General features: G+C 39.7%; 1 protein-coding gene across 1 annotated transcript in view; it reads left to right on the top strand.

Annotated features, from left to right (window-relative positions):
* Positions 1-1,187: 1,187 nt before the first annotated feature.
* Positions 1,188-26,440, top strand: part of astn1 (astrotactin 1) — a 413,206-nt gene continuing 387,953 nt past the window's right edge. Inside the window, exon 1 of the mRNA XM_073491141.1 lies at positions 1,188-1,600. Coding sequence (XP_073347242.1) covers positions 1,291-1,600 — 310 coding nt within the window. The 5' untranslated portion in view covers positions 1,188-1,290. The remainder of the gene's footprint in view (positions 1,601-26,440) is intronic.

Below are 26,440 nucleotides of genomic sequence, written 5' to 3' on the forward strand. Positions count from 1 at the left end.
CACATCGATAAATTGTGATTGTCAGCGGTCACAAAGGAATCCCAGGTCAAAGGATAACTCCACCAATTCTACACATTAAAGTGTCTTTACAGGTCTTGGGGCTTACTGCTGCATATGTGAAAAAGTAGTATAAAACCTTTTAGTGATGCTACTCAGGGACTAGGCTGCATTGTGGGTAATGTAGGCACCAGGTTTTAAAAGGAGTCCACTTGTCTAGCATTGCACTCCAAGTCACTGTTGGACTCATTATGGACAGCTTGAAAACAAATGATCAAAATTGTAACAGCAGAACCAGATATATCACTATTTACACAGTCTTCCTCCTTTTTAAGACCTGGTGCCTACAATTCCCACGATGCAACTAAGCCTCTGAGTGACATCACTGGAGTAAATTCCAGATTATATAAAAGCTTCCTCTTGAACCAAAAAATATTTTATACCAGTTTTTTCCACATATGCAGTTGTACTCCCCAAGACCTGTAAACACACTTAAATGTGTAATTTTGGTGGAGCTTCCCTTTAATGTTCTTTCAAGTTCTTGTATCAGTCAAGCTGTGCCTACCTAAGGATTGGCCTTGCTCATTTTTTTTCAAAGCTTTTGTTGAACATCATGGGGTCTTTGTGTCATTTACTTTAAAAAAAAAAAAAAAAAAAAAACATTTGTCCCAGCAGTTCTTTCTTCAACATCCCCTTTAATGATCCCCAGTACCTCAGTATCTGAGGTGTTGGCTGTCCAGACACTGACACACAGTGAGTTTTTACATTCAGCTCGTACAGCTACACCATCAATTACGCAATTATGCACGCACCCAGTCAAGTGTCCACCCAATCAGAGAGGTCATGCAAACTACTAAAGATGCTCAGTGGTGGCGCTTGGAGATGATATGCAAATTTGTACGAGGGCCCACATTTACAATTAAATTAGAAATGATGATGCTTTTGTTGATGGGACCCACGGGGCATTATGGGCGCATGTCCTGTTGGTAATCTATGGTCAAGCCATTACAAGGCCATTTGGACATTTTATCGATCAATTACAGTAAAAGGGGTCAGCAGCACTAACACACAGAGCAGCCACAGAGCCGGTGGTCAGCACTGTATCTTAAAACAATCCCGTGACTGATCATATTTGAGAAACAAGAGGCGTTTGTTTCCCACACTGTGAGAGCCCGCCGGTGCATCACACCCCCCTCACTCACTCCGCTGCTCTCTCCTCCGCCGGGCTGAGAGAGCCGAAGCAGCCTGCTAGAGAAACAGCGAGGAGGGGAGAGAGGTAACCGAGCGACGGAGATGGCGAGCATCAACATGGGGCCGAGACCGCTGCTGCTGCCGCTGGGGCTCGCGTGGGTCCTTGCGGCCGTCCTAACACCTAATGTCCGATGTCTAAACGGCGACGAGGACCAGAGCCAGGACACCGAGTGCAAGATGAAGAGCGTCACCGTGTCGGCGCTGCCGTTTCTGAGGGAAAACGACCTGAGCATCATGCACAGTCCGTCGGCCTCCGAGCCGAAGCTGCTGTTCTCCGTTCGAAACGATTTTCCCGGAGACGTCGTGGTGGTGGACGACCTGGAAAACACCGAGCTCCCCTTTTTCGTCTTAGGTGAGTGTTTGAAAGACGACGGTGTCCGCGGTTCATTAGCCGCTAATTGAGCGGATTAAACCCCCCGCACTCTGTATCATTACACTGGAGCATCTGTCTATTAGCTTAGGCCAGGCTACACATCATGTTTTCACTGTTTTATAGGCTAAATAACCACCAGCATGCACATATAAGGCTGTTAGCAGCAGTTAGCTTGCGTTTGTGTGTCATCATAAGTCCGTCAGTGGATGACTATTTGTTTAGCGCCTGTTATTGATAACACTGTGGTGGGCTACATCACACTTAGCACTTGTTATTGCAATAATAGGCCGCATAGCATCCTAGTGCTAACAAAATTGTAGTTTATTTCCTTTCAGTTACAGTCAGCAATAAATACATTTGTCGGAGTGTCACTTTCACGCTTTGAACGCTCATTCATGAGTGTACTCGCCCCGACACTAGCTTACACACGTGGCTCACCTAGCTACATGTGTGAGAAACTACTTGCTAATTAAACAGACCAGCAAGTTGCAGCCAAACTGCTCTCACTTGAGCGCAACTTTTACCGCTTGTCTCATGGTTTCTCCGTGCTGTCCGTGTCTTTTATGTTTCATAATTGATTAAAATGCCACAGTTGGCAACTTCATCCAAGTGCAGACCCCCAGCAGGTGCCCATGAACTGGCGGTTAAACTGTTTGTTTAACAGTGAGCCCCCTGAGCTGCAGAGAGCACCGAGACACACTGTGTGGCTCTGTATGGTCTGCAATGACAACTTTGTGTCTGTTTGGGATTGTGTCAACATTTACTATTGTAGTGAGTTGTTTCTGGTGTACCTGGGCCTGATTGTACCTGGGATCATTTCATGTTCTCTCAGTCAAGTCAGCAATCAACAGGAGAGCAGTTAAAAAGCATGTCTGGCATGTGAGTGAGTGTGTGTGTGTGTGTTGGCTGTTTTATCTACTATGCCGTTTCATCTGTCTGTCTCTTTGTTGTCACTTTTTGGAAGCAGTTTCCTGTTTGAATTGCATTTTCATACATGCATTTCACATGGATGCTGTAGTTCTCGTTTCACTCTGTAGTGACATTTTGATGTGTCAGATGTGCAAATGCAATCTGAGCTGTGGCTGAAAAAACAGCTGCAGGTTGGGACAGATGCTCTGCACACTGAACTGCCCATACTGTTGTTTAATTTATGTGGAAATTTGGACTTTTCTGAAATTTTGTGGAGGGCTTTTTTAAAAAAAATTTTTTATTACCTTTGTCAGATAGCATGCAGTAAAGAGCTGACAGGAAATACTGATGACAGGAGAAAGAGGGTGACATGCAGTAAAGACCATGAGACCACCAGGACTGGATTTTTGAGCAGGCAGAAGCGTTCATTTGTAACTTCTGTAGCTCAAAATGCATTATAACTTCTACATTTAAACACTAAACTTAAATTACACTATTCTTCTTCTGGGCTGGGCATTGTTTGAAAGTTTTCAGTATCCAACATGATACCTGAGTTTATACTGTTGTCAAAAATATTGAAATATCGATGAATATTGATACTGAATATTTGAAACTGTTTCAGTACTCATTTTCAACAGTAACAATACTGATAATAATAATACTGATACCAGCTGTGCTTTCTTGCTCTGTCTTGTTTCCAACAGCTAGTGGACACACACACCGCTGCAGGGTCCACATAGGCCCGCCTCCTCCCACACTCAGCCGCTGAGCAGCGCTGCAAAAGTGTACATACTTTATAGTCTAAAGTTATGAAAGTTTCCTGATTTAGCTTGAGAACAGAAAGTGAACACAAAAGAATCACAAAGAATCTGACATAGCATTCAATTTACAGCAGCTGGCTAAATATTGCTAATTATTGTTAATAACAGTAACTTCTTCATTACAAGCCACTTCATTCACACACTGAAGGGACTGGTCAGTCTATAACTTTTGTATGCTTATATTTTGATCTGATAAGTGTGATTGAGAGAGTGCAACTGTTGTTGGAACAACAGAAACACTTTCTGCTGATTGTACCATGGTATTACAGAGTGGAGCTTCTTCTTGTCCACTGGCTAAATGGCAGGTCAATCAATACTCAAAAGATTACCATTGTAGTTGAAGCTATTCTACCAGCCACTTGTATACATTACCAACATTTTGCTAATGGATGGGATTTGGGTTAGGGTTAGGGTTGGTACAGTGTCTGGATTGTAATATGACTGGCCACCAGTGATGTTTGTCACAAGCAGTGAACGTGATGGCCAGTGTAATGGGGAGCTGCTATCTGAATGAAGGGCAGGGACCATTAAGTTGCTTTATGAGCAAGTATTAAGATTTTTTTAAATCTATCATTTAGCACATGAGATTGACAGAGACTGTTCATTTTATTTGACCAAAAATTAAGGGTGCTCCGATTGACCTGCACCGATCATTATTGGCTGATATGCGTTGTAAAAAGTTCAATCGGTGGTCTTTATAGAGCCTGATCAGACCAGCCCATCATTTAAACACACGAGACAGTTTGTATATGCGTTGCTAAAATGCCACATACACTACAGGACTGCTTGCCTGCTGCGAACAGCTCAGTTTGCAGTTCAGGTGAGTTTGGAATTACAGACACTTCGTATCTGTGTACATTTTATCAATCAGAGGTAACCAGGTACAAGGAGAGACCAGGTGGTGGAGTAGTGGCTTCAGGGCACAAAGACCTCAGTACAAAGACTGAGACACCTGAGACTGAGAATTCTTCCTAAACTCTTTTTTTTAAATTTTTTTTTTACAATTTTGAGATAACTTTTCGATTTTGTTTTGAACCTAGTTCTTTAAATCAATCTAAGATAAATATAATTATTTATTTCCTCAACATTTTAATGATGATTTTACTATGCCACTAATTGTTAATAATCATAGATGACAATAAAGTCTGTGATCGATATAGGCCGATACTGCTCCCAGTGATCAGTGATCGGTGTTCGGCCCCAAAAATCCTGATTGGGGCACCCCTACCAAAAATCCAAACCACAGTCAGATTACAATCGTGCAGTAAAAAAGAAATACCTGAAATATTTAATATACTTTATACAGATGCATTTAGTGTCGAACTCCAAAAGTCTAGAGGTACCATACCCAGTCCTAGACAGAAGAAAATGTCAGATTGAAAGCCCTGCTGTATATGAAATATAATATCTATGTGTGATGTTGGGAACAGACCTACAATGAATGGTATTTTCAGTATTATTGAGTGTTTGCTACACAAGGCCACAGTGACTCCTTGAATGGATAAATAGTTCATTTTAAGGCCTAATTTAGACAACAGTTAATTCATCATGGGGTGAAGGGAAATAAGCTGAGGCAAATGCACAGCACACAAGATCTCCCAAGACTGGCGTGGCATATTAATGAGACTGAGTTTGTGTGTGACATTTCCTTACATAGCATTCCACTGCAGGACAGAAAACTTTTAATGAAATCTGACACTTGGGAGTCCAACACAATTCCTGTTCGTGGTGCAAGTAGGATCCCTGCTACCCAAATACAAACACTGGAGCAGCTGCAGCCTTTTATTTATATATTTGTTTATTTTTCTTTTGCTTGTTGCTTAATTTCCTTTGCTGTTGATTTCCTCTTTTGTGGAATGCAGGACGCCAGCTTTGAATTACAAACCAGAACTTTCACTTGTTGCATACGTGTCTTCTCAGGAAACAAAATCGATTTATGTTAACATTGTGCTGCTGTATTGATAACAAGCAGTAATTACATTTAAACCAGTGTTTCAGCAGCACTGTGATAAGATGCCAGCTGAATGCTGTTTGTAAGCACTAAACTCGTTCTAGCTGCTGTTAAGGATGCAGTTGTCCCTCTCCATGTCTGCCATAGCCTCGTTATGATTAATGTTTTACAAGGTTCCTCTCAGCATATTTTTTCAATCCCTTCACAACTATACATGGTGTGTGGAACATTACACCAGGTGTCTGAGTGTAAACACATGCTGTAGGCCAATTCAACAGCAAAGCTAACAGCAGCACAGGTTTCTTTAGAGTAGAAAAGATGATCTGATCAGCTTCATCAGAGGTAAACTGACAAGACATTCCTTAGAGTTAAGAAATTTGCTAGATACATACAGATCTGTGTTTTGTCAATGGCGTTTTCCAAGTCTCTGGCAAGTTCAAGGGAAATTCTGGTATTGTTAAACTTGGGCCCTATATTTACATGTTTCCGTGTGTAAATGAATCATACTTAAACTTCTGGAAACCGCAACTCAGCTGCAACGTAATCCTTTGGGGGCAACTCCAACCATCAAAGTTACATCCACTAAAAGTGCTTTTTTGGCCACTGACAGGCTGAGGTAGCTGTTATTAGTGTCAGAAATAATTCTGTCAGAGATACACCTTTTTGTTTAATAATAAGATCCATTTTGGTAAACGAAAACAAGCACTTTTAGTGCACTTTCTCACATGAGTCCACCAATGGATTGCAACCATTGCAGCCATGTTGTGGCTGCCAGCGAAGGCAATCTATGTAAAGGTGGGGCCCAGGCTTAAACATACCAGAACTCCTCCAGAATCCCCTCACCTTGGTCAGTAGGGGTGCAGTGGTACATATATTAATCCTGAACCAAAGAGGCCATTCAGAGTTGTTCCTGACAAACAAAGTAATCACTGTGCACTTACAGTCTAATGTAATGTACAGTTAATTATAGGCTTTTTTGTTTTGGTTTGCCCTAACCAATCAATAACAAGTGCAGCAGCTGCCCCTTCAGTCATCGTCAATCAACACAGAAGCTGTAGTAGTTGCTGCTAGGAGCAGTTCAGTAAACATCTTGTATGATGCAGGAGCACACATGTAAGTGTATTTCCTTTACAGAGGTCATATTCTTATATTTGTGTCGAGTTTGAATATGAGTTATGCTAACTTTGCATTTGTTGATTTGAGAAACACAGCACTGCTTAGATTTTGATGATATGGTTATAGTCTGAAGAAAAATCCTGCTTTCACAGTTTTACCATTATAATGCATTTGTTTATTTCACAACACTACAAATGTATGAAGTCACATGAGCAGATGTTTTGCAGATTACACGTATGTCTTCCTCAACAACCCCCTGTTCATTCTTTGTGTATCCAAAATGGAGTTTTTTGTTGGAAACAAAGGAATGTTGGGTCTGTCGACCACAACTAATGTAGCCCTCTTCAGACACAAATGAGGGGCTTTGCTTACATGACAGTGTGTGTAACTTTGCTGACCAGAACTTGTTGCTGAATTACATATTACGCTGGTGAACCAGGTAGGCTTGGGTGATAACCAAAACGATACTCTTCCGCCTAATTATCGCGATAAGCAATGTTATTGTTGTGGGGGTCAGATTTTCTTACATTTTATAATTATGATTTTTTTTTTTTTTTTATTTGTATTTGATGTTGATTAGTAGTATGAATAGTATAAATAAAGAAAGGACTAACAGGTTGATATGCTGTTCACTTCTTTACTTCTCTCTCTGCAGCAACACTTACAACACTTTTAAATAACAATATAATATTAAATAGGAACCTTTAAATTAGATATATAGTAATTGTAATAGTATGATATATTAAGTGCAGCTACTCTGTCACTTGGTTCCCTTCCCTCTAAACTCTAGAGAGAGCGCCAGGTGAGAAATAATACTGTAATAAATTAAAAGAGAATCAGTTCCTCTCAAGAAGGAAGAATCAAACAGTGGTTCAATATTTGATATTGCGAAAAATATTGTATATGACAGCAAATATTGCCATATTTGATAATATGTAATATTGGCCCAAGCATTACACCAGTCTTTTTTTTGTTATGCCTGCAGTCTGCTGGTTGCCCCATCAATTGTTTGTTTGTTTAATTTTCCCTAATGTACAATTATTGTCAATAGAAAAATAATGTAACATAATGTCCTTCTTTTCAAAGGGTGTGAACAGAAACACTTGGTATTTTAAACCACAGTTTGTAGTGAAATTAATTTATTGCTGCTTCCCTAATTCTGACAAAAAGTAAACACTTTTAGCCCCCTGAATTAGCTATGTAGCTTACTGTAATGATCTATTTTCTGTGTTTTCTGTGAGGTGACCTGATATTCAACAACAGTCTGTCAGATGATAAATACATGTTCATGTAAATAGTTTTGTAGTTATGAGGAGCTCTGTACCGCCTTTTGTTTTCCTGTTTGCATTCGGATTGTAACAGGTGGCAAAATGTATTAAAATGTTCATAGAAGTTCTCAAAAGACTCCTGCTACATAATTCACGTCATTGTCCGACCATATGCTTACCATTTGCTCAAAAGTCCTATGTTAATATACTTTTTACTGCTTTCCATTAAAGCAGTGTATTCAACCATATTTTGGGCCAAAACATATTGCTGGTTGGAGCATACAGTATGGAGAATACGTGTGGAAAATGGGGTAGATTATTCTTTCAGAGTGGTTTCAGAAGTTTCTGTGGACATTTATATACTTTATTCTGCCATTAAAATGTGTCACCATGGGGTACCACTGACATAAATTCAGCCACCTTGCAACCCTACAGGCCTGGAGTATTTGATAGTAAAAAGATTGAACATCAGTTTAAATAAAAGGCACTTGCAGTGAGTCCTGCTGGCAACTGCGGTCCCTCCAACCTCATCCATGCCTCATCAGGAATATCCTCAGCTAAACCCCAGTAATTATTTGAATTTTTGAAGACCATAGAGACAAAGATCAGACATTTCTAACGGATGGTCTGAATGTTGCAGTAAAAGGCGAAAACTTAAAGCTGTAATCCTCATTTTGGGACGAGAAAAAAGGAATCGTGTTACGACGCATGCTGAGAATCTTTTTTCTTTTCTATTTTCCTCAGCCCATCAACCTCTTTGAAGTAACATCGTTTAAAAAGTGTAGCTGGTTTTAAATGTATGCTTGTGTACTTCTGTGTATGTGTGTGTGTGTGTGTGTGTGTGTGTGTGTGTGTGTTGGGGATTGGGGGTGGGGGATTGGTGGGGTGCATGCAATTTAAATTCCTCATTTTTTTTTCACCTTTTACAGTGGCTCGCATTTTTCTCGCCAAATTGCTTCTCTGTGAAGCATCTAAGAAGCAATTTGAAAAGAGTGGATTCTGTGACTGACAGTAAATTTCAGCTGCAGGACTGCAGCCACTCGTTAGTGTCAGAGAAGCACGGCTACGTTATTAGAAATTTACCCTTTTGGTGTTGTGCCATAAATTGTGCGGGAGGTGAGGTAATAAAGTTGCCCTGTGAGAGAGACTCGAGCTGTATTTGCTCTGGCAGTGATTTGCACATCTGGGCCGGAGGCTTGGAAGGAAGTCAGCCCTTAACTGCCTCCCATTCAAATCAGCTTTCTGAACAATAATTTGGCTGGTACAATCCAGATCCATGCCAGAGAAGGTTTTATATTGTTGCCAGTGTAAATGGAGTGAAACTCCGCTGGTGCTTGAACCTTACATGTCACCTCTGAGTCCTGAATGCTCTTCAATAAACTGGTTTGTTTTTCACGTGTACAAACTTTGGCAAAGCTGACAGGACATCTATAGCTACAAGTTATTTCACCTCATGATTGTTGTTGTGCTTAAGTAATGGAATGGAACTATGTTGTTGTGTCAACTAGACACATTGAACCTATCAAACCCGAATATAGCTACAACTAGAGTTTATGTCTACTGTTGATTAATGTGCTGATTATTTTCTCAATCAATTAATCATTTAGTCTATGAATGTCAGAATCTAATGACAGATGTCATTATTTTTATTTATCAAAGCCCAAAATACTTTATGCAGAAGAAGAGACTTAATGATGATGTCCCTTTGACTGTTTATCTAAAGAACTACTGATCATGGTTTGGAATTTTTTGAACATCATAAAGACAGTCCACTTTTCTTCTATTTTTTCAGATATCAAAATGACACTGAGTGGTGCTTCCTCCTTCAGGAAACCATCTTTGGCCCAGTGTAAATTGTCAAAACAACTTTGCATCTGACAGTCTTTGCAGTTTCAATCCAGATATGATGATAAAGATTGTTTTGTGTTTTTGCAAGGCCTTCCTCAGGAAGGAAATTCTTATTATTGTTGTTGTCGGTGGTGGTCATGGTGGTGGTATTATGTGTAAGGTTGCATGAGGCTGTGTTAAAACACACAGCACTTGTAACTGAAAGAGGAAAAAACTAAACAAAACAAAACAACAATTCATCAAATTTAGATGTATGCAAACTGTACACGCTTCACATACAGTATAAACAGTTGAAGGACAGCAAATTACTGTTGCAACTTGTTGCAACTTTATTGTTTTGAAAAAACTTTGGTAAACAGTTAACTGGATGGATCCATTTGCAACTGATGAATGTGAACGGGAGCGTGAGTGTTAACAGTGCACTGTTATAAGCAACAGGGTTGTAAATGGAAGACCCTCCCTACTCTGCCTCTGATTGATCGACAAGTCATGAACACAGCGTCTGATTAGTCAATAGATCAACATGGACCATGGATACATTTTAACTAAAGACATTTAGCTTTTGATTTATCATTATGGATTTATTTCACAAAGTTTCCAAAAAGACACTGCAGTTTACAGCAGGATTACAAAGCTGCTTCTTTTGTTTTGTGGAGAAGCAAACTAGAGCCCAGACATTTATATTTTACTTATGTATATAATCAAAGAAAAGCAAAAAAATTCAGATGGCATAAGCTAGAACCATTGCTTGAAAAATTCAAATGATTAGTCAATTAGTCAATTTTCTGTCAGTGGACGAGTTGATGATGAATCATTTATTTTCTAAACTCTAAAGCTACTCCAACCATAGCAAATATTTCACCATACACATACAGATTGCTACAGAAACCAAACATTAATTAAAACTGCAAGCAGTGATGAACAGGCCCTCGCAGTCCACGCGCAACGGGGCATGCTGCTGTCGGGGCTTGTTCATGCAACAGCTTCCACTGAGGAATCAAAAGTGAAGGCAGTCAAGCTGTTCGTTTGTCATTTAGCAATAAAAGCGCCACCTGTTGGCCGATTTGCACGGAATTTTGCACAAACCGTCATGGGGCCATGGAACACAATTAGCAAAAGTTTTGTGGTAATGGGAGTGTATTTGGTCAAGATATGCAAGACTGTCTGTTTGACCACAATGTGCAGGAAATTGTTGTTCTATATTTTGGGCGTTCTTTGGACTATCACAATTTGGTCAAATGGCCTAGGAGGAGTTCGAAAAAGTAGGTTTTTCATTTTTCGCGATTTTGCAAATGGAAATGTACCGTGAAAGTCGGCGTGGCCTGCATCACACAATTCAGCTGAATTGAGGGAACACGTAGATATAAGGTTTAAAACTGTGCGACATATTATGTGGGAGTTATTGGGCAAAAACGTTTTTGTCTTGATAATAGCGCCACCTGCTGGTCATTTTTGGTGTGTGAGTTACAGGAGCCAGTCTATACCACCCCTATGTATTTTGTTGTCATAATTGTAATGGTGTGGGCACAGTGTCAATTATAAAATGAGACTGCCACCAGAGCATCACCTAGTGGCGGATTGGTAACACCTTTGTCAGCTGTCCTCAGGAGGGCAGTGGCAATGACTGTACCAAGTTTTGTGTTAATCCGACCAACCGATGTCGAGATATAAAATACTTCAATTTAGAGCGCCACCTAGTGGTCATCAGCCAAAATTTTGCACAGAGCCTTAGGGTAGGTAGGTTTGCGACATTTCACGAATTTGCGGAAAAAAAACCTGGCCTTGGCCTATATCACGAGATTTAACAGAATTCAGGGAACACGTGCATATAAGGTTTTTGAATGTGCGACAAACTATATGGGAGTTATAAGCCAAAATGCACTTTCCTTGATTATAGTGCCACCTAGTGGTGGACGTTCACGACGACCATAAATTATAAAATTTTTCGCCAAGCCTAATGTGTTTGCCAAATAAAATCGCGTTTTCATCCATGTTCAGGCAGTGAAAAATGCGATCATTTGGGACAAAGAAAAATAATCATTCAAAAACAATAGGGACCTCGCAGGTTTCCTGCTCGGGCCCTAATTAAAAAGCATCATACTTGTCAGTTTAAATGAAAGTGCACTCCTACTCCATCAGGAAAACTTGCTGGTGGCCACATCAGAGACATGTTTCCAGTCCTTTCTGTGTAACCAATTCCTGACCAGCTGTGCTCTCTGGCCTCTCAAGTGAATACAATCACAGAAAAAAATGGTGGAGCAAAATAGTTGTGCTGGCCTCAATTTCAGTATTGCTTCTTAAACCCTGTTCAGTTGTGTGTATCACTTTGAGTTACCCAAAGTGATTTCAAGCTTTTCTTACATACACCAACAGTTCAGCTGCTGTAATCCAAACCAGGCTTATTTGTCACACTCGCAGTAACACCGGACAGACTTTATGCTGCAGTGCTGCTGTTACAGGAGGGATTGGCTAGAAAATCAGTATTAGTAATTGGTGGGAGGAGTTCCACAACTCTACCATAAAATAGCAGTTGCTGCTATTGAGAAGAAATTTCAGTATGTGATGGGACCCTGGTGTGAAACAGTGGGCAGGAGCTGCATCCCCCTGTGCAATTAAAACTTTCTTCATTTACTCCGTCATAATGAATATGTTACAGAGACATCTAATTACAGTACATGTCGGGTGTCAGAGAGACTTTGCAGAGCTTAGTGAGCACACAACTCTTTTATTAATTGGATTTTTCATGCTGACTTAAGTGTTTTTTTCCTCATTGTTAGTGAGTTACATAATCTTAGCCAACCTATGAACAGCTACAGAACCACGACTGGTCAGTGGTCCTCGCTTTGAGGATATCCAGCACTTACAACCTCTGGCTGAGACTGATGCAGAAACATCACTAAAGAAGTCAAAAAGTTGATGAACATGAGTGGACAGACAATAAGTGTTGTCATTACCACTAATGACCAAAACCAGAAATATAATTGGGATTGTGCAGAGACAATTACTCAATTCATTAATTAGTCAATTGAAACAAAATTAATCACCCAAACTGATTAAACAAACATTTAAAACCATCACCCTGGGCTACTGAAATCCTGATAGACAAGTCATTGTGTAATTATTATTATTATTATTATTGTTGTTGTTATTATTATTATTATATTGTTTATTATTATCAATTAACCAAAAAATATCTACATTATGTTTAATTTTATAAACATTAAAAACAGTGACTAATACAGCAAATGCACAAGCAGGTGGCTATAAAAAGCTACAGCTCCGCATTTTATGGACATGGGAGCAGTCGCATGAGATGAACAGAACCCGTGGAAGAGCTTATACTTCTGTTCTCAAAAAATGTTACTGTTAAACTATAAAAAACATAGATGGCCTCAAATTCTATATTTCTATGAGAAAATATTCTGTTTTCAGCTGTTCTCCACCAGGACACAACAGTGTGAATGCGTGTCCCATGAGTGGGGTCAGTTATAAATTATTATTATTTTGTTTCCATATAAGTATTTTTTGTTTTGCAAGTAGCAAAACTCCAACTGTCAACAGCTTGCATTTTGTTGTACACCCCTGTGTCTAGAATGAGGAATAAATGAACCTTGAACTACTACGCTGTAATGAAATATTTATATTTAGTAAGTTTGTATCTGAAAATAATTGTGTTTAAAGGAAAATTAAACATGTGCTGTCCTCAGATTGATGCCAGTTTCAACACAGAGTACCTCTTTCATTTCTCTTGTCATGGGTTGCTTGCAGGACAACAGACCACACTACAGTCGAAAATCTATTAAATCCCTCTCTAGAGTTTCTTTTGTCATTTCCAGTGTTGGTGTAGCTGACATAAAAGATTGTGCTGTACACCCAGCACAGTATGCTCTTGCAGAATAAGTAGGCTAGAACTTCTTGGCTTGAATCTGTTTATCTCTTGCACATAGTTTTCAAGTTTGTACAATTTACAGCAAGTCCTGACAGACATATGGATACAGATGATAGCCTCCTATGGATACATTGCTGAGGTGGAATACACAACTCTGTGAAAGAGTTTCTCTTCCCTCTCTGCATCCATAAAGTCCCTCAGGACTGCCTCTTTGCAATTCACAGTCTGTATCCTTCTTCAGAAATTCCACTGAGATTGTGAAACTTTCCTTTAAAATTTGTATTGAAATTAGGTTCTGAAATTCTGTGTAAAATAAATAAAATACTAAAAATTAGCTTATAGTGAATTTAAGTAAATTCGTTATTCATATCTGTTAAAGCAAGGGTTGGTAAGTTATTCTGGAAGCATTGTTTGTTATATTTGTAGAAAATCTCTGAACATCCCGACAACAATCAATAAATCAAATGACCTATTGTGCACACTCCACAAGGCTAGGCAAATATATTGCTAAAGCCACTAGCAAGCTTGTCACACACGAATGGCAGAGAAAGTGTGGCCAAAATTCCCCAATACAAACACGTTTAAGCAGGTAACCCAGGAGCACAAATCACACACCCTCAGCAGTAAGACTAACTGTTGCAACAGCTAGCCTTTACAGACTGAGGTACATCGTGGTGGCTATTTTGCTTGTGTTTATGTGATTGTGGCACTTATGTATTTATTAGACTAGAAAAAGCTAAGAGAGATCGTTGAACATATTAAGCTAGCTAACACATTTCCATGACCAGCGAGAGAAAGGGGACAGTTAATGTTTGGAGGGAGGCCTGAGTGGAAGGGTGGGATTTTTTTGGTTGGATATTTCCAAAATTTAGCTTGCTGGTTTTTACATTCTCATCAACCCCAGCCTTAACATTTAATGGGAATACAAATCAATTGTTCTCTCTTGCACATTCAGTGTTGCTGAGTGCAGCCTTAGGTCTGAGGCCAAGGACTGTTTATTTATTCAGGTAAAAGTTAATGATTACATACGGGGGGATCTGTCTGTCCATGAGGACCAAGGCAGGTGAACTAATTAAACCCACGCTATGTCTGGATTTCAATGAGACTTTTTTGTGTTTATGTCTGTTTATGCTGAAGCCTGAGTAAACAGTTTGGTTTATCTTTTTTTCCTGTTTAGTGTTCACCTGTGAATACTCCTTAAAAAGGGATAAGATGATCTAATTTGATTTGTCATAATTGACACTAACCCCGAGTTCTAATTCTTTATCTGTGTTTCATCCACCTCTGGACTCTGCCCCCTTTGTGCTTTACGACAGCTTTATCTTTTTCAAAACAACAACAAAACTCTGCAAGCCAATATTACTGTGTATGTGCCTTAATTCATCGCAACAGAATCCTCACTTCCTTTATTGCCCCGGTGCTGCAGTCGTAGAGGATAAATCTGCAATTAACATCAAGCTGAGAGATCAAGGATTGTTTTGGTGTTTGTGCGAGGTAAGGGCAGGAGGAAATTGGCTATAGGGAGCGCAAAAAGGTATGGACAGAGAGACAGAAAGAGAGAGAATGGCATATAGCTGCTATTGAATGGTTTCCATGGCAACATGATCGGGTGCTTAGACAGATGTTCTAAAGAACGGTTTTTATCACCGGAGCAGCAGAAGATGGGGAGGAAGGAGGGACAGACATATGAGGCGGCACCTTTAACTCAACATACTGCTGGTGTCTTTTTATAAGATAACGTTGAGGTATCAAACACTAATTGGCAACATATTGTTCAGCTCAGCGACAATTTAGTGTCAGCTTTTCACACTCTTTCCAAATCTTCATTCATTCTTTTTTTCTTTTAATTATTATACTTTGTCAAATGCACTCAGTGTTGGTTTCCCAGTCTGTGTTGATGTTATTACAGCAGCAGGGCATTGAATTACTGGGTCATATTTGGTGGTTTAGTAAATTAAAATGACTCACCGTTGACTTCCGGTTTCACACTGGACATGAACAGCAGTCTCCTGAATGAAACTGCTGTCCTTGTTTAATCATATATGGAGTTGTCGCTCTTTATACTGCTTTTGCTCATTTTCTCCACCACACCTGCTAGAGGTCACTGCCTAACAATAAACGCAAATATGAGCCGTAATGACCTGCTTGATTTTTCAACTCATGGTAGCCTTTCTGAGGAGGACAGACTCCAGGTATCTTATCAACACAAGGGATGGGGAGTATCCAATTTTTGATACTGTTAAACCATCACTCAAATTTTCCTGCGGTATACAGTATGGTATTACCACTAGCTGATTACAGATCACAATGTAGGGCGCCAACATTCGCTGCTATACTGTTTTAAGGTGGTTGCACTACTGCAGTGCATGTCAACTGTAATATTCTATCTTATGTCACATTCAGATTTTTAACATTTTTTTATATTCATTTTAAAGAAAACTAAACCCCAAAACCATTTTTTTCAGCTGAGAAACAATGTATGTGGGTGTTCAGTAGTGTTGTTGTTTGATTCAGCTCCATATCTCAACATTTAGTATGATAAAAGTATTTGAATTCTACATATTGTGTTATAAATATGCATAGTGACTGCACTACAAGTTGAAACCTGGCTTTTGCACTGGAATTTTGCTGTTAGCGAATCTTGAGGTAGGCAACAGCTTTCACCATCAACCTCCCCTCCCTCCCTGCCCCGTTGTATAAAACTAACATCTCCCTTGGTAACAGCCCAGTAGCCAGGATAAAATGTTGGCAGTTAATGCTTCTTCAACCACTAACATGTTCACACCATATTGACATCTCTATTACTATTTCATATACATTATTATGACCTGACTTTCAGATCAAGAGGCGGAGGTGATGGAGGTGGAGTTACAGGAGAGAAAACTACCAAGTCAGTGACAGCAGGTTGTAACTGTGCGGGTGTATTTGACCGAGAAGTCGCAGCATCTGCAGCTGCATTTTGTGGCAACAAACCCTTACTAATATTTAAGCTAGTGTGTATTATGTCTTTATGTGTGTGTGGTGGTGGTGAGGGGCTGGAGGGGACAACTGCAGCTGCAGGTAGCAGCATGAAAGAGTGAATGGCTTACTACACCCTGCCAGCCCATCCCATGTTGAGGCAGTTTTTGAATTTCTAGGGTGGAGACACTTTAGCCAAACCTCTGGGGTTTAGTTACTCTTTAAGGTCTAATTTAATGTGAAGCACCCACTGCATGTAGTTTATTTGTTGTTAAGTATGTTGAGCTGCATTTCTTGTATGAAAGGTGCTCTCTCTCTCTCTCTCTCTCTCTCTCTCTCTCTATATATATATATATATATATATATTGTCTGACTATTGAAAATGTAACAAATTGAAGCAAAAGGAAAACTGTCTATGTAGTACGTATGTATGTATATTAATAATGAAGCACACTGGAGATGGGATCCATGTATGGTATTCATGCAATTGTGTCTAATAGCACTCTGTCAGTTTAAACTGTTTTGTTTTGTTTTCTCACACTTTTGAAAACTCAATAAAAAATAATTTGAAATATATATATATTGTCATCTTCAAAGAAGACAAACAGCTTCGTTGCGATTTGCTGGTTCTCCCTTGTCATTCATCAGAACCCAAAATGCTGCCAAAGTGCAGCAGTGTCATTTTTTGGGGGGATGCACTCGCTTGTGTTCACCATATGCAAGTGGTCTACGCCATAGTAGGCATTTTTACATGTGCGCTGGTGTGTCAGTGTTGCTGGCGGTGGTGAGCGGATTGCCAGCTGTGCTTTCCCATGTTAAACACACCGACTCATGTGGCTCACTGCTATTTCTCCAGGCGTGGGAGAGTGGACATCCAGCCTGTCCGCTCTCTCTAGCCCAGAGTACCTATGGCAGCGAAAAGCAGCTCCGGAGGAGAAACATAACCCAAAAAGAGCAAGAGCCGGCCAGTCAGGTGGGACTGCAACAGCTGCAGAGAGTGGTCTGTTGTCTGGGGTGAATTCATGATGGTGATGAAAGGGACATAGTTGTTTTTTAATACCCTGGGATACAGTATTACCACTCAACCCTAATCAGAACACCTCCAATGACGTCTAGTCCTACATCTTACTTAATTAGGACTCCTACATTTTTTTTTGTAATGGTGCTCATGTGAAACCTGATAAGATTGAGTGCTGACACCAAAACAATTTCTACCTTATATTCACCCTACTACTCAACAAAACCAGCCAGACTTCTGAAATGTTAAGAGTTGTCTAAACACAAACAGCCAAACAAGAACTTAAATTGGTCTAAAACTTACAAAATTGTGTGAACAATGCCAGATTTTAGTACTTGACAGTTCATCTCAGTGGTATGCACACATCAAAACTCATTAAAGTTTGATTAGCAGCCCTAGTAATACATGGGTACAATAGATTCTTAGCGCTGCCGTGGAGATGAAAGAGGAAAAAAGATTGATTCTATTCCCAAGAATGGCCTTTTGTTGGGGGGAAAAAATACGGGCAAACAAATAAATCAGCAAATGCCAACAACAGAAAGGCACACTCAAATACATATCCATTTTTGCCGGCTCCCATGCAGCTTGTTGATATAGTTTTTAAAAAGCGGTACTGCTGCCCACATGTGTTTTATTAGGCTGTCAGGCCAGGGGAGATCAAGGCAGAGAGAAACCGTAATCTGTATGCAGGCTCACAGAGTCCAGTGGGAGTGGGTTAGGAGCTGGACAAACAGTCAGACCCTGGCTAGAAATATTTTTCATCCTTGTTTTAAGATCAGGGTGTCGTAATTTATGGCGCCCCATGAACAGCCCGCCTTCGAGAGTTCTTAAGGCAAATAATATGAAAGATTGAGGAATCTTGTTATTGCACACACAAGTACGGGGAAATTCACACATATAAAAAAAGGAAAGCATTCTCCCCAGAGGTTCTCAAATTAGCTTCTGTTAAAGTGAGCATGTGGGTAAGTTCTTGTGGTGAGAGCAGCAGACTGCTTTCTTGGTTTCCCCCTCTGATGTCCTGATTTCATCACCCCGGTAAAAGCAATACATCTTAATTTGCTACTGTCATCACAGGCTGGCCTCGATCTGTCAGTTTCTCAACCTCAGGGAGAGGTGTTACTCACAAGAAGGACATCGGTTCAAAGGCAACATGACATTCGAGCAGTCATTTTTTTAGAGGGTTGGTTAGTTTCAGATTTGATTGAACTCTGTACAGCCAGTTTTGATTCTGCTGATATGTTGGAATGGTTTTGAAGTGAAATCTTGAATATATTTGACCAAACTAAACTTTGATGTCCAAAATGCATTGATAAGCCGACTTTCAATCATCGAAATCAGATGAAAATAAATAGAATTAAATTAAATGCAGCATGCAATCCATTTTTCTACATAAGAGACTTCATATGCTTGTGTGTGATATCATGCCAATATCCAACATCAGTACAAGCTTAATTGTAATTGTGACCTTGATTTACTATTTAAAACGTTAGTAGAATACATCAGGTAACTAATCAAATTCCATCAGAGTTGATGAAATTCTACACAAATATGGTACATTTAATTAGGCCCATAAACTGACAAAATGTTGGAAAAGGTTATCTGACAATCCAAAATATAAAATGTTTGCATTGGTAAATAATATTTTCGTTTGATAAATAAAAGGAGTGTAAAAAAAGAAATGTACAGCTTTATACTCCTCTTCTAACCTATACGAAGTTAATAAAACGCTTTTTTCTCTTTACCACCAATCAATTTACACACTACATGAAAACTTAATTTTGTTTTAGTAATTCATTTTTAACCATTTCATTTTATTTTGTCATTTCATTTTTGACAATATATTTATTTTTTGGTCTTGGCACAGTACTAATCCTTTACATATCCCTTGGAATCATTAAGAGAGCTGGATAAAGCACCACCAGTCACAAAATAATGATTTTCATGGTGGTCATTTTTCCCATAGAAAACATTTATACTGTATATACTTCTGTAAAGCCGTTGACAGAATGCCTCCAATTGCAAAGAAGATCCTTCATTATACTTTGTGTTAAGAATTTTTGATCCATGTAGATTTTTAGACTTGATCCAAAGTACCAGGGTCAGCTCTAGCTCTATTTTGGTGCCCTATAGATGAGATGAGGATTTTGGTGGCTATCATGTTGTCAGACACTAACAATCTCAGCCTGTCAGTGGCAACAACAACAACTTTAAACTGGCAACAGATAACTTTTTTGCAAACCTCTGAAGTTATTCAGAAGTAAATATTGATTTCACAGTGTAATGGCTGGTGAAAAATGACACCATCCATGTATAGATTGGATCCCGATAACCCTTGTTGTCACTGTTATTTGGACTGTCACTGGGCTGGAAGTTAAGGCAGCATTACAGCACAAATCAAGCAGGAAGCAGGGAGGCGAAGATAGAAAGTGATAGAAACCGAGGTAAAACAGGAGTGAATAGACGGACATTCACTCGAGGGAGAGCACTCTGGTGTTGAGACGGTTCAAAACCGGCATTCTTTAGATCAGTAAGTCACAAAACCTGCCTACTTATTAATACAACTGAGTGCTTTACACCAGCACACCGGCACTTCCAGACTTGGGCAGTTTGTGATGTGCAGATGAAGTGTAAGCAAAGGCAGATGAAAAATTGTGTGGAGCAGGGTTGCAAAATGTATGTCTTTCTTTATTTTTTCATTTGTTACATCAAGGCAGAAAAATGAGGAAACCACCAGCAAATTTGTATTTATTTGTTTTATGTAGTTCTTTTTTTTTTGAAGAAGAAGAAGTTGGCATCTAGGCGACTGTCTATATGGCTCATGTCTTTAGCTGGCCCAGCTAGTTATACTTTGTTAGTGATAATTTAACAATGTTGATCATCTGAGTTTTCTTAGTCATAATTTACAGCCCCAGTAAGTAATCTGACATTTTCAAGTTCTACTTTTGTGTGTAGTTTACTTACTTGATTTATTGGTACCTACTGGCAGATCTCAGTCTCCCTTTGGCATCTCCTGACCTTGTTCTGTCAGTCTTTCAGTCTGAACCCAGGGAAATATAGTTGCTTAAGATCAATCAGTCAGAACTTAAAATAGGGCACAGACTTTCTCCAGTTGGTTCCCAAAACAGATAAAAAAAGTAAAAAAAAATATTTTCACAGGATGCTGGGTCAAAGGTGAAGGCGGAAGATTTGCATTAATTCCTTTTTTCTGTGGCCTTGATATGTCAAGCCTGGCATGTTCCATGAGTGAAGTGGAAGTCGAATCGAGTTGAACTGAGATGCCTGATTTATCTGAAAGGGTTTATATGGGATAATGTTACACTTGCAGTTGTGGTTTTTAGGATATATTGCAAAAGGCATCGACTTTCCACATACAGCCAAGCGAAATCAAAAAAAAGAAAATGTATCATGAGGATAAATTCTATTTTATATTTTACTTATTTCAGTTTCTGATAGAGCCTTGTGGCATGCTTTCCCTGCATTCTGCCACTGCCAGCAACTAATTTTACAAAATGGCCCACGTCCCTGAGGCCTGGTACATTATCATCTTTCATAGTAGCATTGATTAGGACTGCCGCCTAATTGTCAACTAAATGACACAGATTATGACGGGCATCACATTATCATACACATTCAGCGTTAATAAATTACCACATTATCAGCCATGCATGAGAAATGTTCTGATAAAAGAACTGCCTCCCTTCTGCACCCAGATAATAAGATTAAAAACTTGCTCTAGATCAAAGGCTGTAGCTGACTGGTCAAATAGTAAAATACGCTTAAGTTCCTGACAAGTTGTTTTTAATAACCGAATATTTGGAGACTTTATTGACACAGTGATGTCATATAGTTTTATAAATCAATGAATAGCTTGCAGTTAAGACATTATTGTCATCATTAGGCCCTTAATGTTGAAGAGTGAATGTATCACTTCATAAAAGTTGATGGAAAAGTTGGCAACAGAGTTTTGAAATATTCTTGGAAGGCTTTGCTTTATTTCAGTGAGTGAGACAAAACCAAAGAGGTGAATTCATCTCTCTCTCCATTCTTCTTCCCACTTTGATATTGCAAAAGGTATCAGACAGACAGTTCTATATACTTTTCACAGGGAGTCTCTTTCTCCCTGTTTCTATGTTCTTCAGCTTCTGCAAGCAGCAGAGCAAACATAAGACATGTGCAGCAGGGGAAAGTCTCACATTTCTCCCTCACTTTTACAGCACTGCTACATTTCCAGTGAGATGTCTCATAAAGTCACCTGGCCAGGCGTGTCAAAGGCGGCTGTAGCATCTGGAAGTTTAAACCAAGTGGATTAATGGGGAATTTATTTTTTACACAATGTCAGGACCAGCCTGAGGCTGCTAGTAGGGCTGTACCAGACGGCTGTGAATGTGGCGTGCATGCCAGCAGTGCCATGTAAGTGAAATATTTACATGGTCATGAATTTTCAATTTGTCAGGGATTGCTCCCTTGGGGGAGCTTATCACCTATAAACTATGGAGGTGGTAAAAATAGAGCCTATTTATTATAAAATGGACAATGACACAGGGGTTTGGGCATAAGGCGGGCCAAAAGTTTAACAAGGCCCCGCTGAAGTACAGGTGAAGTACTGCCGAGAGCTACATTTTTAACCACTTTTGCAGTGAATTTCTGTAATATTTCATTTAAATATATATTAATGCATTACTTTAAAAAGCAACTGCCAGCCAAAAAGAACTACCATATTAACTTGACTCCCCTCAAAAGCAATAGATTATATGTAAAAACAAAGGTCTTTGATTTCAAGCAGGACATATTTAGCAGGACAGATGCTGTTATTGGCTGATGCAGGTGTACGTAGATTGTACTATGAGTTGTCATGAGAGATCAAATGATAACAATAATTGTACCCTATATTCTTCAACTCCTTTGATGGTGCATTGCTATGTTTCTTCACACAAGATGTATATGGGTTCATGAAAGATTTTGCCGGCCTTCTGAAGTATGTTGCTTGTATATGGGGGGCACACCTTAAAGTGAGATCTTTGACCATGCACGGACAACATTATGTAAGCTTCTCTTATTCTGAACTATATACAGATGAAGCCTCTTAAAACTTCCTGTTCTTCCATGATGGGGCCCTAATCAATCTGTGACGGGTCCGTGCTTGTACCTGGAAGAATCCGTGACTGGAATGAGATCGCCCGCGATGATGTAGTGAACGTGGGGCCGAATCGTAACGCCCCTAAGCGCCATGTGTGGAAACCAGTTGCAATGGTTTATCTATCCACCAGGCGGAACAGTGATGATGGAAGCTGAAGCATTACTTCAGGGTCAAACCAGCTGTTCTTACTGTATCATGGGCAAACAGTATTTGACGTGTGTGAGAGAGTGTGATTCCCACACAGAGGAAATATTTTGCTTCAATATGTGTTTGATCACAAAAACAATATTTTCACTGTGGCAAAACAAAGTTTGCTCTCGGATTTCAGTAATCAGTAATCTAACAGCATGAGAAATGACATTTTTATAACTACAATAACAAACAAGAAAAAAAACTTTTTCAGCTCTTATTATATAAAGTAGTTTGTCCCGTTGTTGTTAAATCATTAATTCCCTGGCCATGTTACTTTCACTTCCATGCAGTATTGTTGAAAAACAAAAAGCTGAGGCATAATATTGATGACCTCATGATATGGTAGATAATCTTTAAATATGCTCAGTCCATGATGATATTTGCATTTGAAGTATTTGGTTTGAATATTTCACTGGATGTGGGTGTTTACAAGACACATGACACATTTTCAGTGAATTATTGTCATTGCGCTGTATAATTTTTCTGATATTTTTTTATATCAAAAACTCCTCACGCAGTGGCGAATGATAAAAGAGATGCAATAAGTTTATAAAAGTCTGTTCACAAACATCCTCTTTCTGTCTTGGGAGGTGACAGAGGCCAACCACATCAATAACATTACAGCGCATCTCTTTGTTCTTATTCAATGGACATCCCAACAGGTCTCCCAGCCCCCACAATCATCTGGCAGCTGCAGGGCTGTTGAATCAGCTAGAGAACTTTGTCCATCATTTTGTCAGCATGTGTCACAGACACAAAGAGCACAGACAGATCTCAAGAGTGAGAGCCGATGTGCACACTCTCTAAACTCCGATCAAACTGTCTAAACCTGGCTGTGCTGATAACACACAAAGCAAGAATCTGTCACTACACTGGTTATTCATCCCCTAATATACTATTAGGAACATTTTTCGTGTAGTACTTAGCTAAAATAGAGAAAGCTTGTGAAGTCCCCGCCATTTTGTTTATGTACTATGAAAACGGAGGCTAAAAAAACTCTGATGAAAACTGTACAACAAGTCTGTGGGGGGAGAAATGTTAACTTCTCTTGGTGGGAGTGGCTTGGGAGATGACGGGAGGCAGAGTGATGACACGCAGCAGGAGACCATGGGTTGGGCTCAAACCCTGGGCCTGTGCAGGGTGCCCGTACAAGGCAGCTGAAAGGCAGTCAGATGGGAGGGGAAAATTGAGGCGACTATCTGTATAAAGCAGTTGTAAACCCCAAACAGTTGAAATTGTACATAGGTACGTAGAGCTGCAATAATTAATTGACTAAGCAATTTTGGTACCTTTAAAACGGGGGTACCCTAACTACTCTGCTCTTATATGTAAGGTCGCATGAAGTGCTGATTATAATTTTTTATGATTAATTTCAAACAATCCTATAATCTAAACAATACTTCACACTATAAACACAGATGTAAAACAAAAAAATACATACACTGTAGCTTACCAATAAACACGTTTGTTGTTACCTCCTTTACATTTAATTCCAATCGTCTTTACTTATTCAACAACATTCGGGGAAAAATTCTATGTAAAATAAAATTTTGATTGTCCCTTGTGACCGCAACAGCTACTTTTCAGCAAAAGTTACATACACGTAGTCTCACTTTAAAACAAGTGAATTCTAGGGTGTCTTTGCTTGATTGTCCCAGCCTATCATAGTCAGCGGTGGCGATGGCTCCTTGACTTTGAGCAAATTTGATTTTGGTCTCCGGCAACTGCCAAGACTGCAGCAAGTGAAAAACTCAAATCACAGCTACAAAATGTTTACTTTTAACTTTATGTATACCTTTTCCCGCTGTCCTTCTCTGAGCTTCCCTGTTATCCCCATTACTTCTGTCTGTCAGTCCCTGTGCTTATCAGTTGCAGAGCTGCCTGCCTCTGTTGTCTCAGCACCAGCTTCACATCTGTCTGCCACTCATCTTCACCTGTGTGATAGTGGCAACTCAAGTGGCTGTGTACTGTGATATATTTATCACATACTATATCAAGGATATAAGCATAGCTAGGTAACATATGCAAACAGGGCACAGCAGTCTACATTTGGGAAGGCTCCGTCTCGTTGAGAATCTCTTTCAAGTTTTTTCGTACTCGCGAATAAATTAAAGCTAAAGTAGCTGAAAGTGCAGGATCACCAACCTGCAGGGAGCGAGTGCGGCTGTGTATGTGTGTATGCGAGTGTGTGAGTTTTCAGGCATTCCCTAAATAGGGTGTGACAGTAAGCTGATGATAAAACCCCTCGAGGGTGACAGGTGAGGGAAGCAAGAGACAACCGAGCAAGGTAGCGAGAGACAGTTGACGTGAGAGAGAGTAGAGAAGGTGACAGAGAAGGAGAATGAGGGGACTGAGGACAAGCAAAGATGGTGGAAGAAAGACGAGGTCAATGCAAGTGAGGCCAACCAGTTGGGGAGCGAGGAAATTTAAATTGGGATTAGGCTGAAAGACAGACAGTCAGACAAGAGATGAGCCAAGCGATCTATTAGATAAGTGGCAGTAATTGTCAGTGAGTCTTTGCCCAGGAGCTGTTGCTGATGAAGCTTGGCTTTGTTTGCGCTGCGTTAATGTAATTAGCTTTAAGATACAGTCATTCTCAGCATCCAAATGCCGAAACAACTTATTTACTGCCATTGTGTCCATGAGCAAGAATGCCAAACCAAAGCAATGCGCAGCTGTTGAGAGGTAAAATGAGGCCTCTTGCACTTTGTAATAGACCATTCCACCAATGTCTTTACTGGTATATTGCACTGCACACGCAATTTTGTACTATAAGATTGTGCTGACCATCGAAAAAAGTGAATTACAGTATCCTAAAAATACACAATAGAAGCAGCACATTTAATCATGCTGTATTAGTAGGGCCTGAAAAGAGGCCAGAGAGCTGAAGAATAACTTATTCGTCCCACGTATTGTGAACTGTTGGTAAAATTGAAAGGCATGATCTATTTCCCTCGCTGTCAGAGGCTTGAAAGACTTCAGAGCTCTATGGAGGACGTGGACACATTTCTATTTCATTCTCAGCAAAGCAGCCAGCCCTTCCAACAGTTTTTCTGCACACCTCCCGAGTGTCTTTGTCTTTTGATTTGTTCTCCCCAGGCCTTTGCTGGCTGACCAAGACTAGGTATCTTTCCCTTCGCAATGGGTAACGTGCCCCCGCCACTGCCAAGTGCTGCTACACTTGGCAGTGGCAGGAATTTTATACTCACTCGCTCTGATTTTTTCCCACTTCCTCTGACCACAACAGGCAGTGTGAAAACATCAGTTGAGTATCAGTTGTTTACCTCGTGGCCTCATCCAAAGAGATGATGCTATAAAAATAGACAGCAGAGAAACAGTGTCGACAGAGTAGAATTAACATGAACAAATTCACTCATTGATGAAGTGCTATAAAAATTACCACTTGTAAATACTCTCTAAACTCTCTCTTCGCACTGGAGGAAGTCTTGAAATCTATGGTTAATTTCTACGAAGTAGCTCCAATATTGAATCTTCAACGTTTAATTGATTAGTCGATAGAAAAATAAGAAAATGAAATACCAACTATTTCATAAAAAATGTAAATGTAAAAATGTCAAATACTTGCTGGTTCAAGCTTCTTACATGTAAGGATGTTCTGCTTTTCTTTGTCATTTATAATTATACAAGAAGAAAAAAATCTATGTAACTGTGCTCAGGAACAACCCCTGGTGAGAAGCAGGAAGAGCATGGC

The sequence above is a fragment of the Pagrus major genome, chromosome 21 (assembly GCF_040436345.1).
Source record: "Pagrus major chromosome 21, Pma_NU_1.0".
Taxonomy (NCBI): Eukaryota; Metazoa; Chordata; class Actinopteri; order Spariformes; family Sparidae; genus Pagrus; species Pagrus major.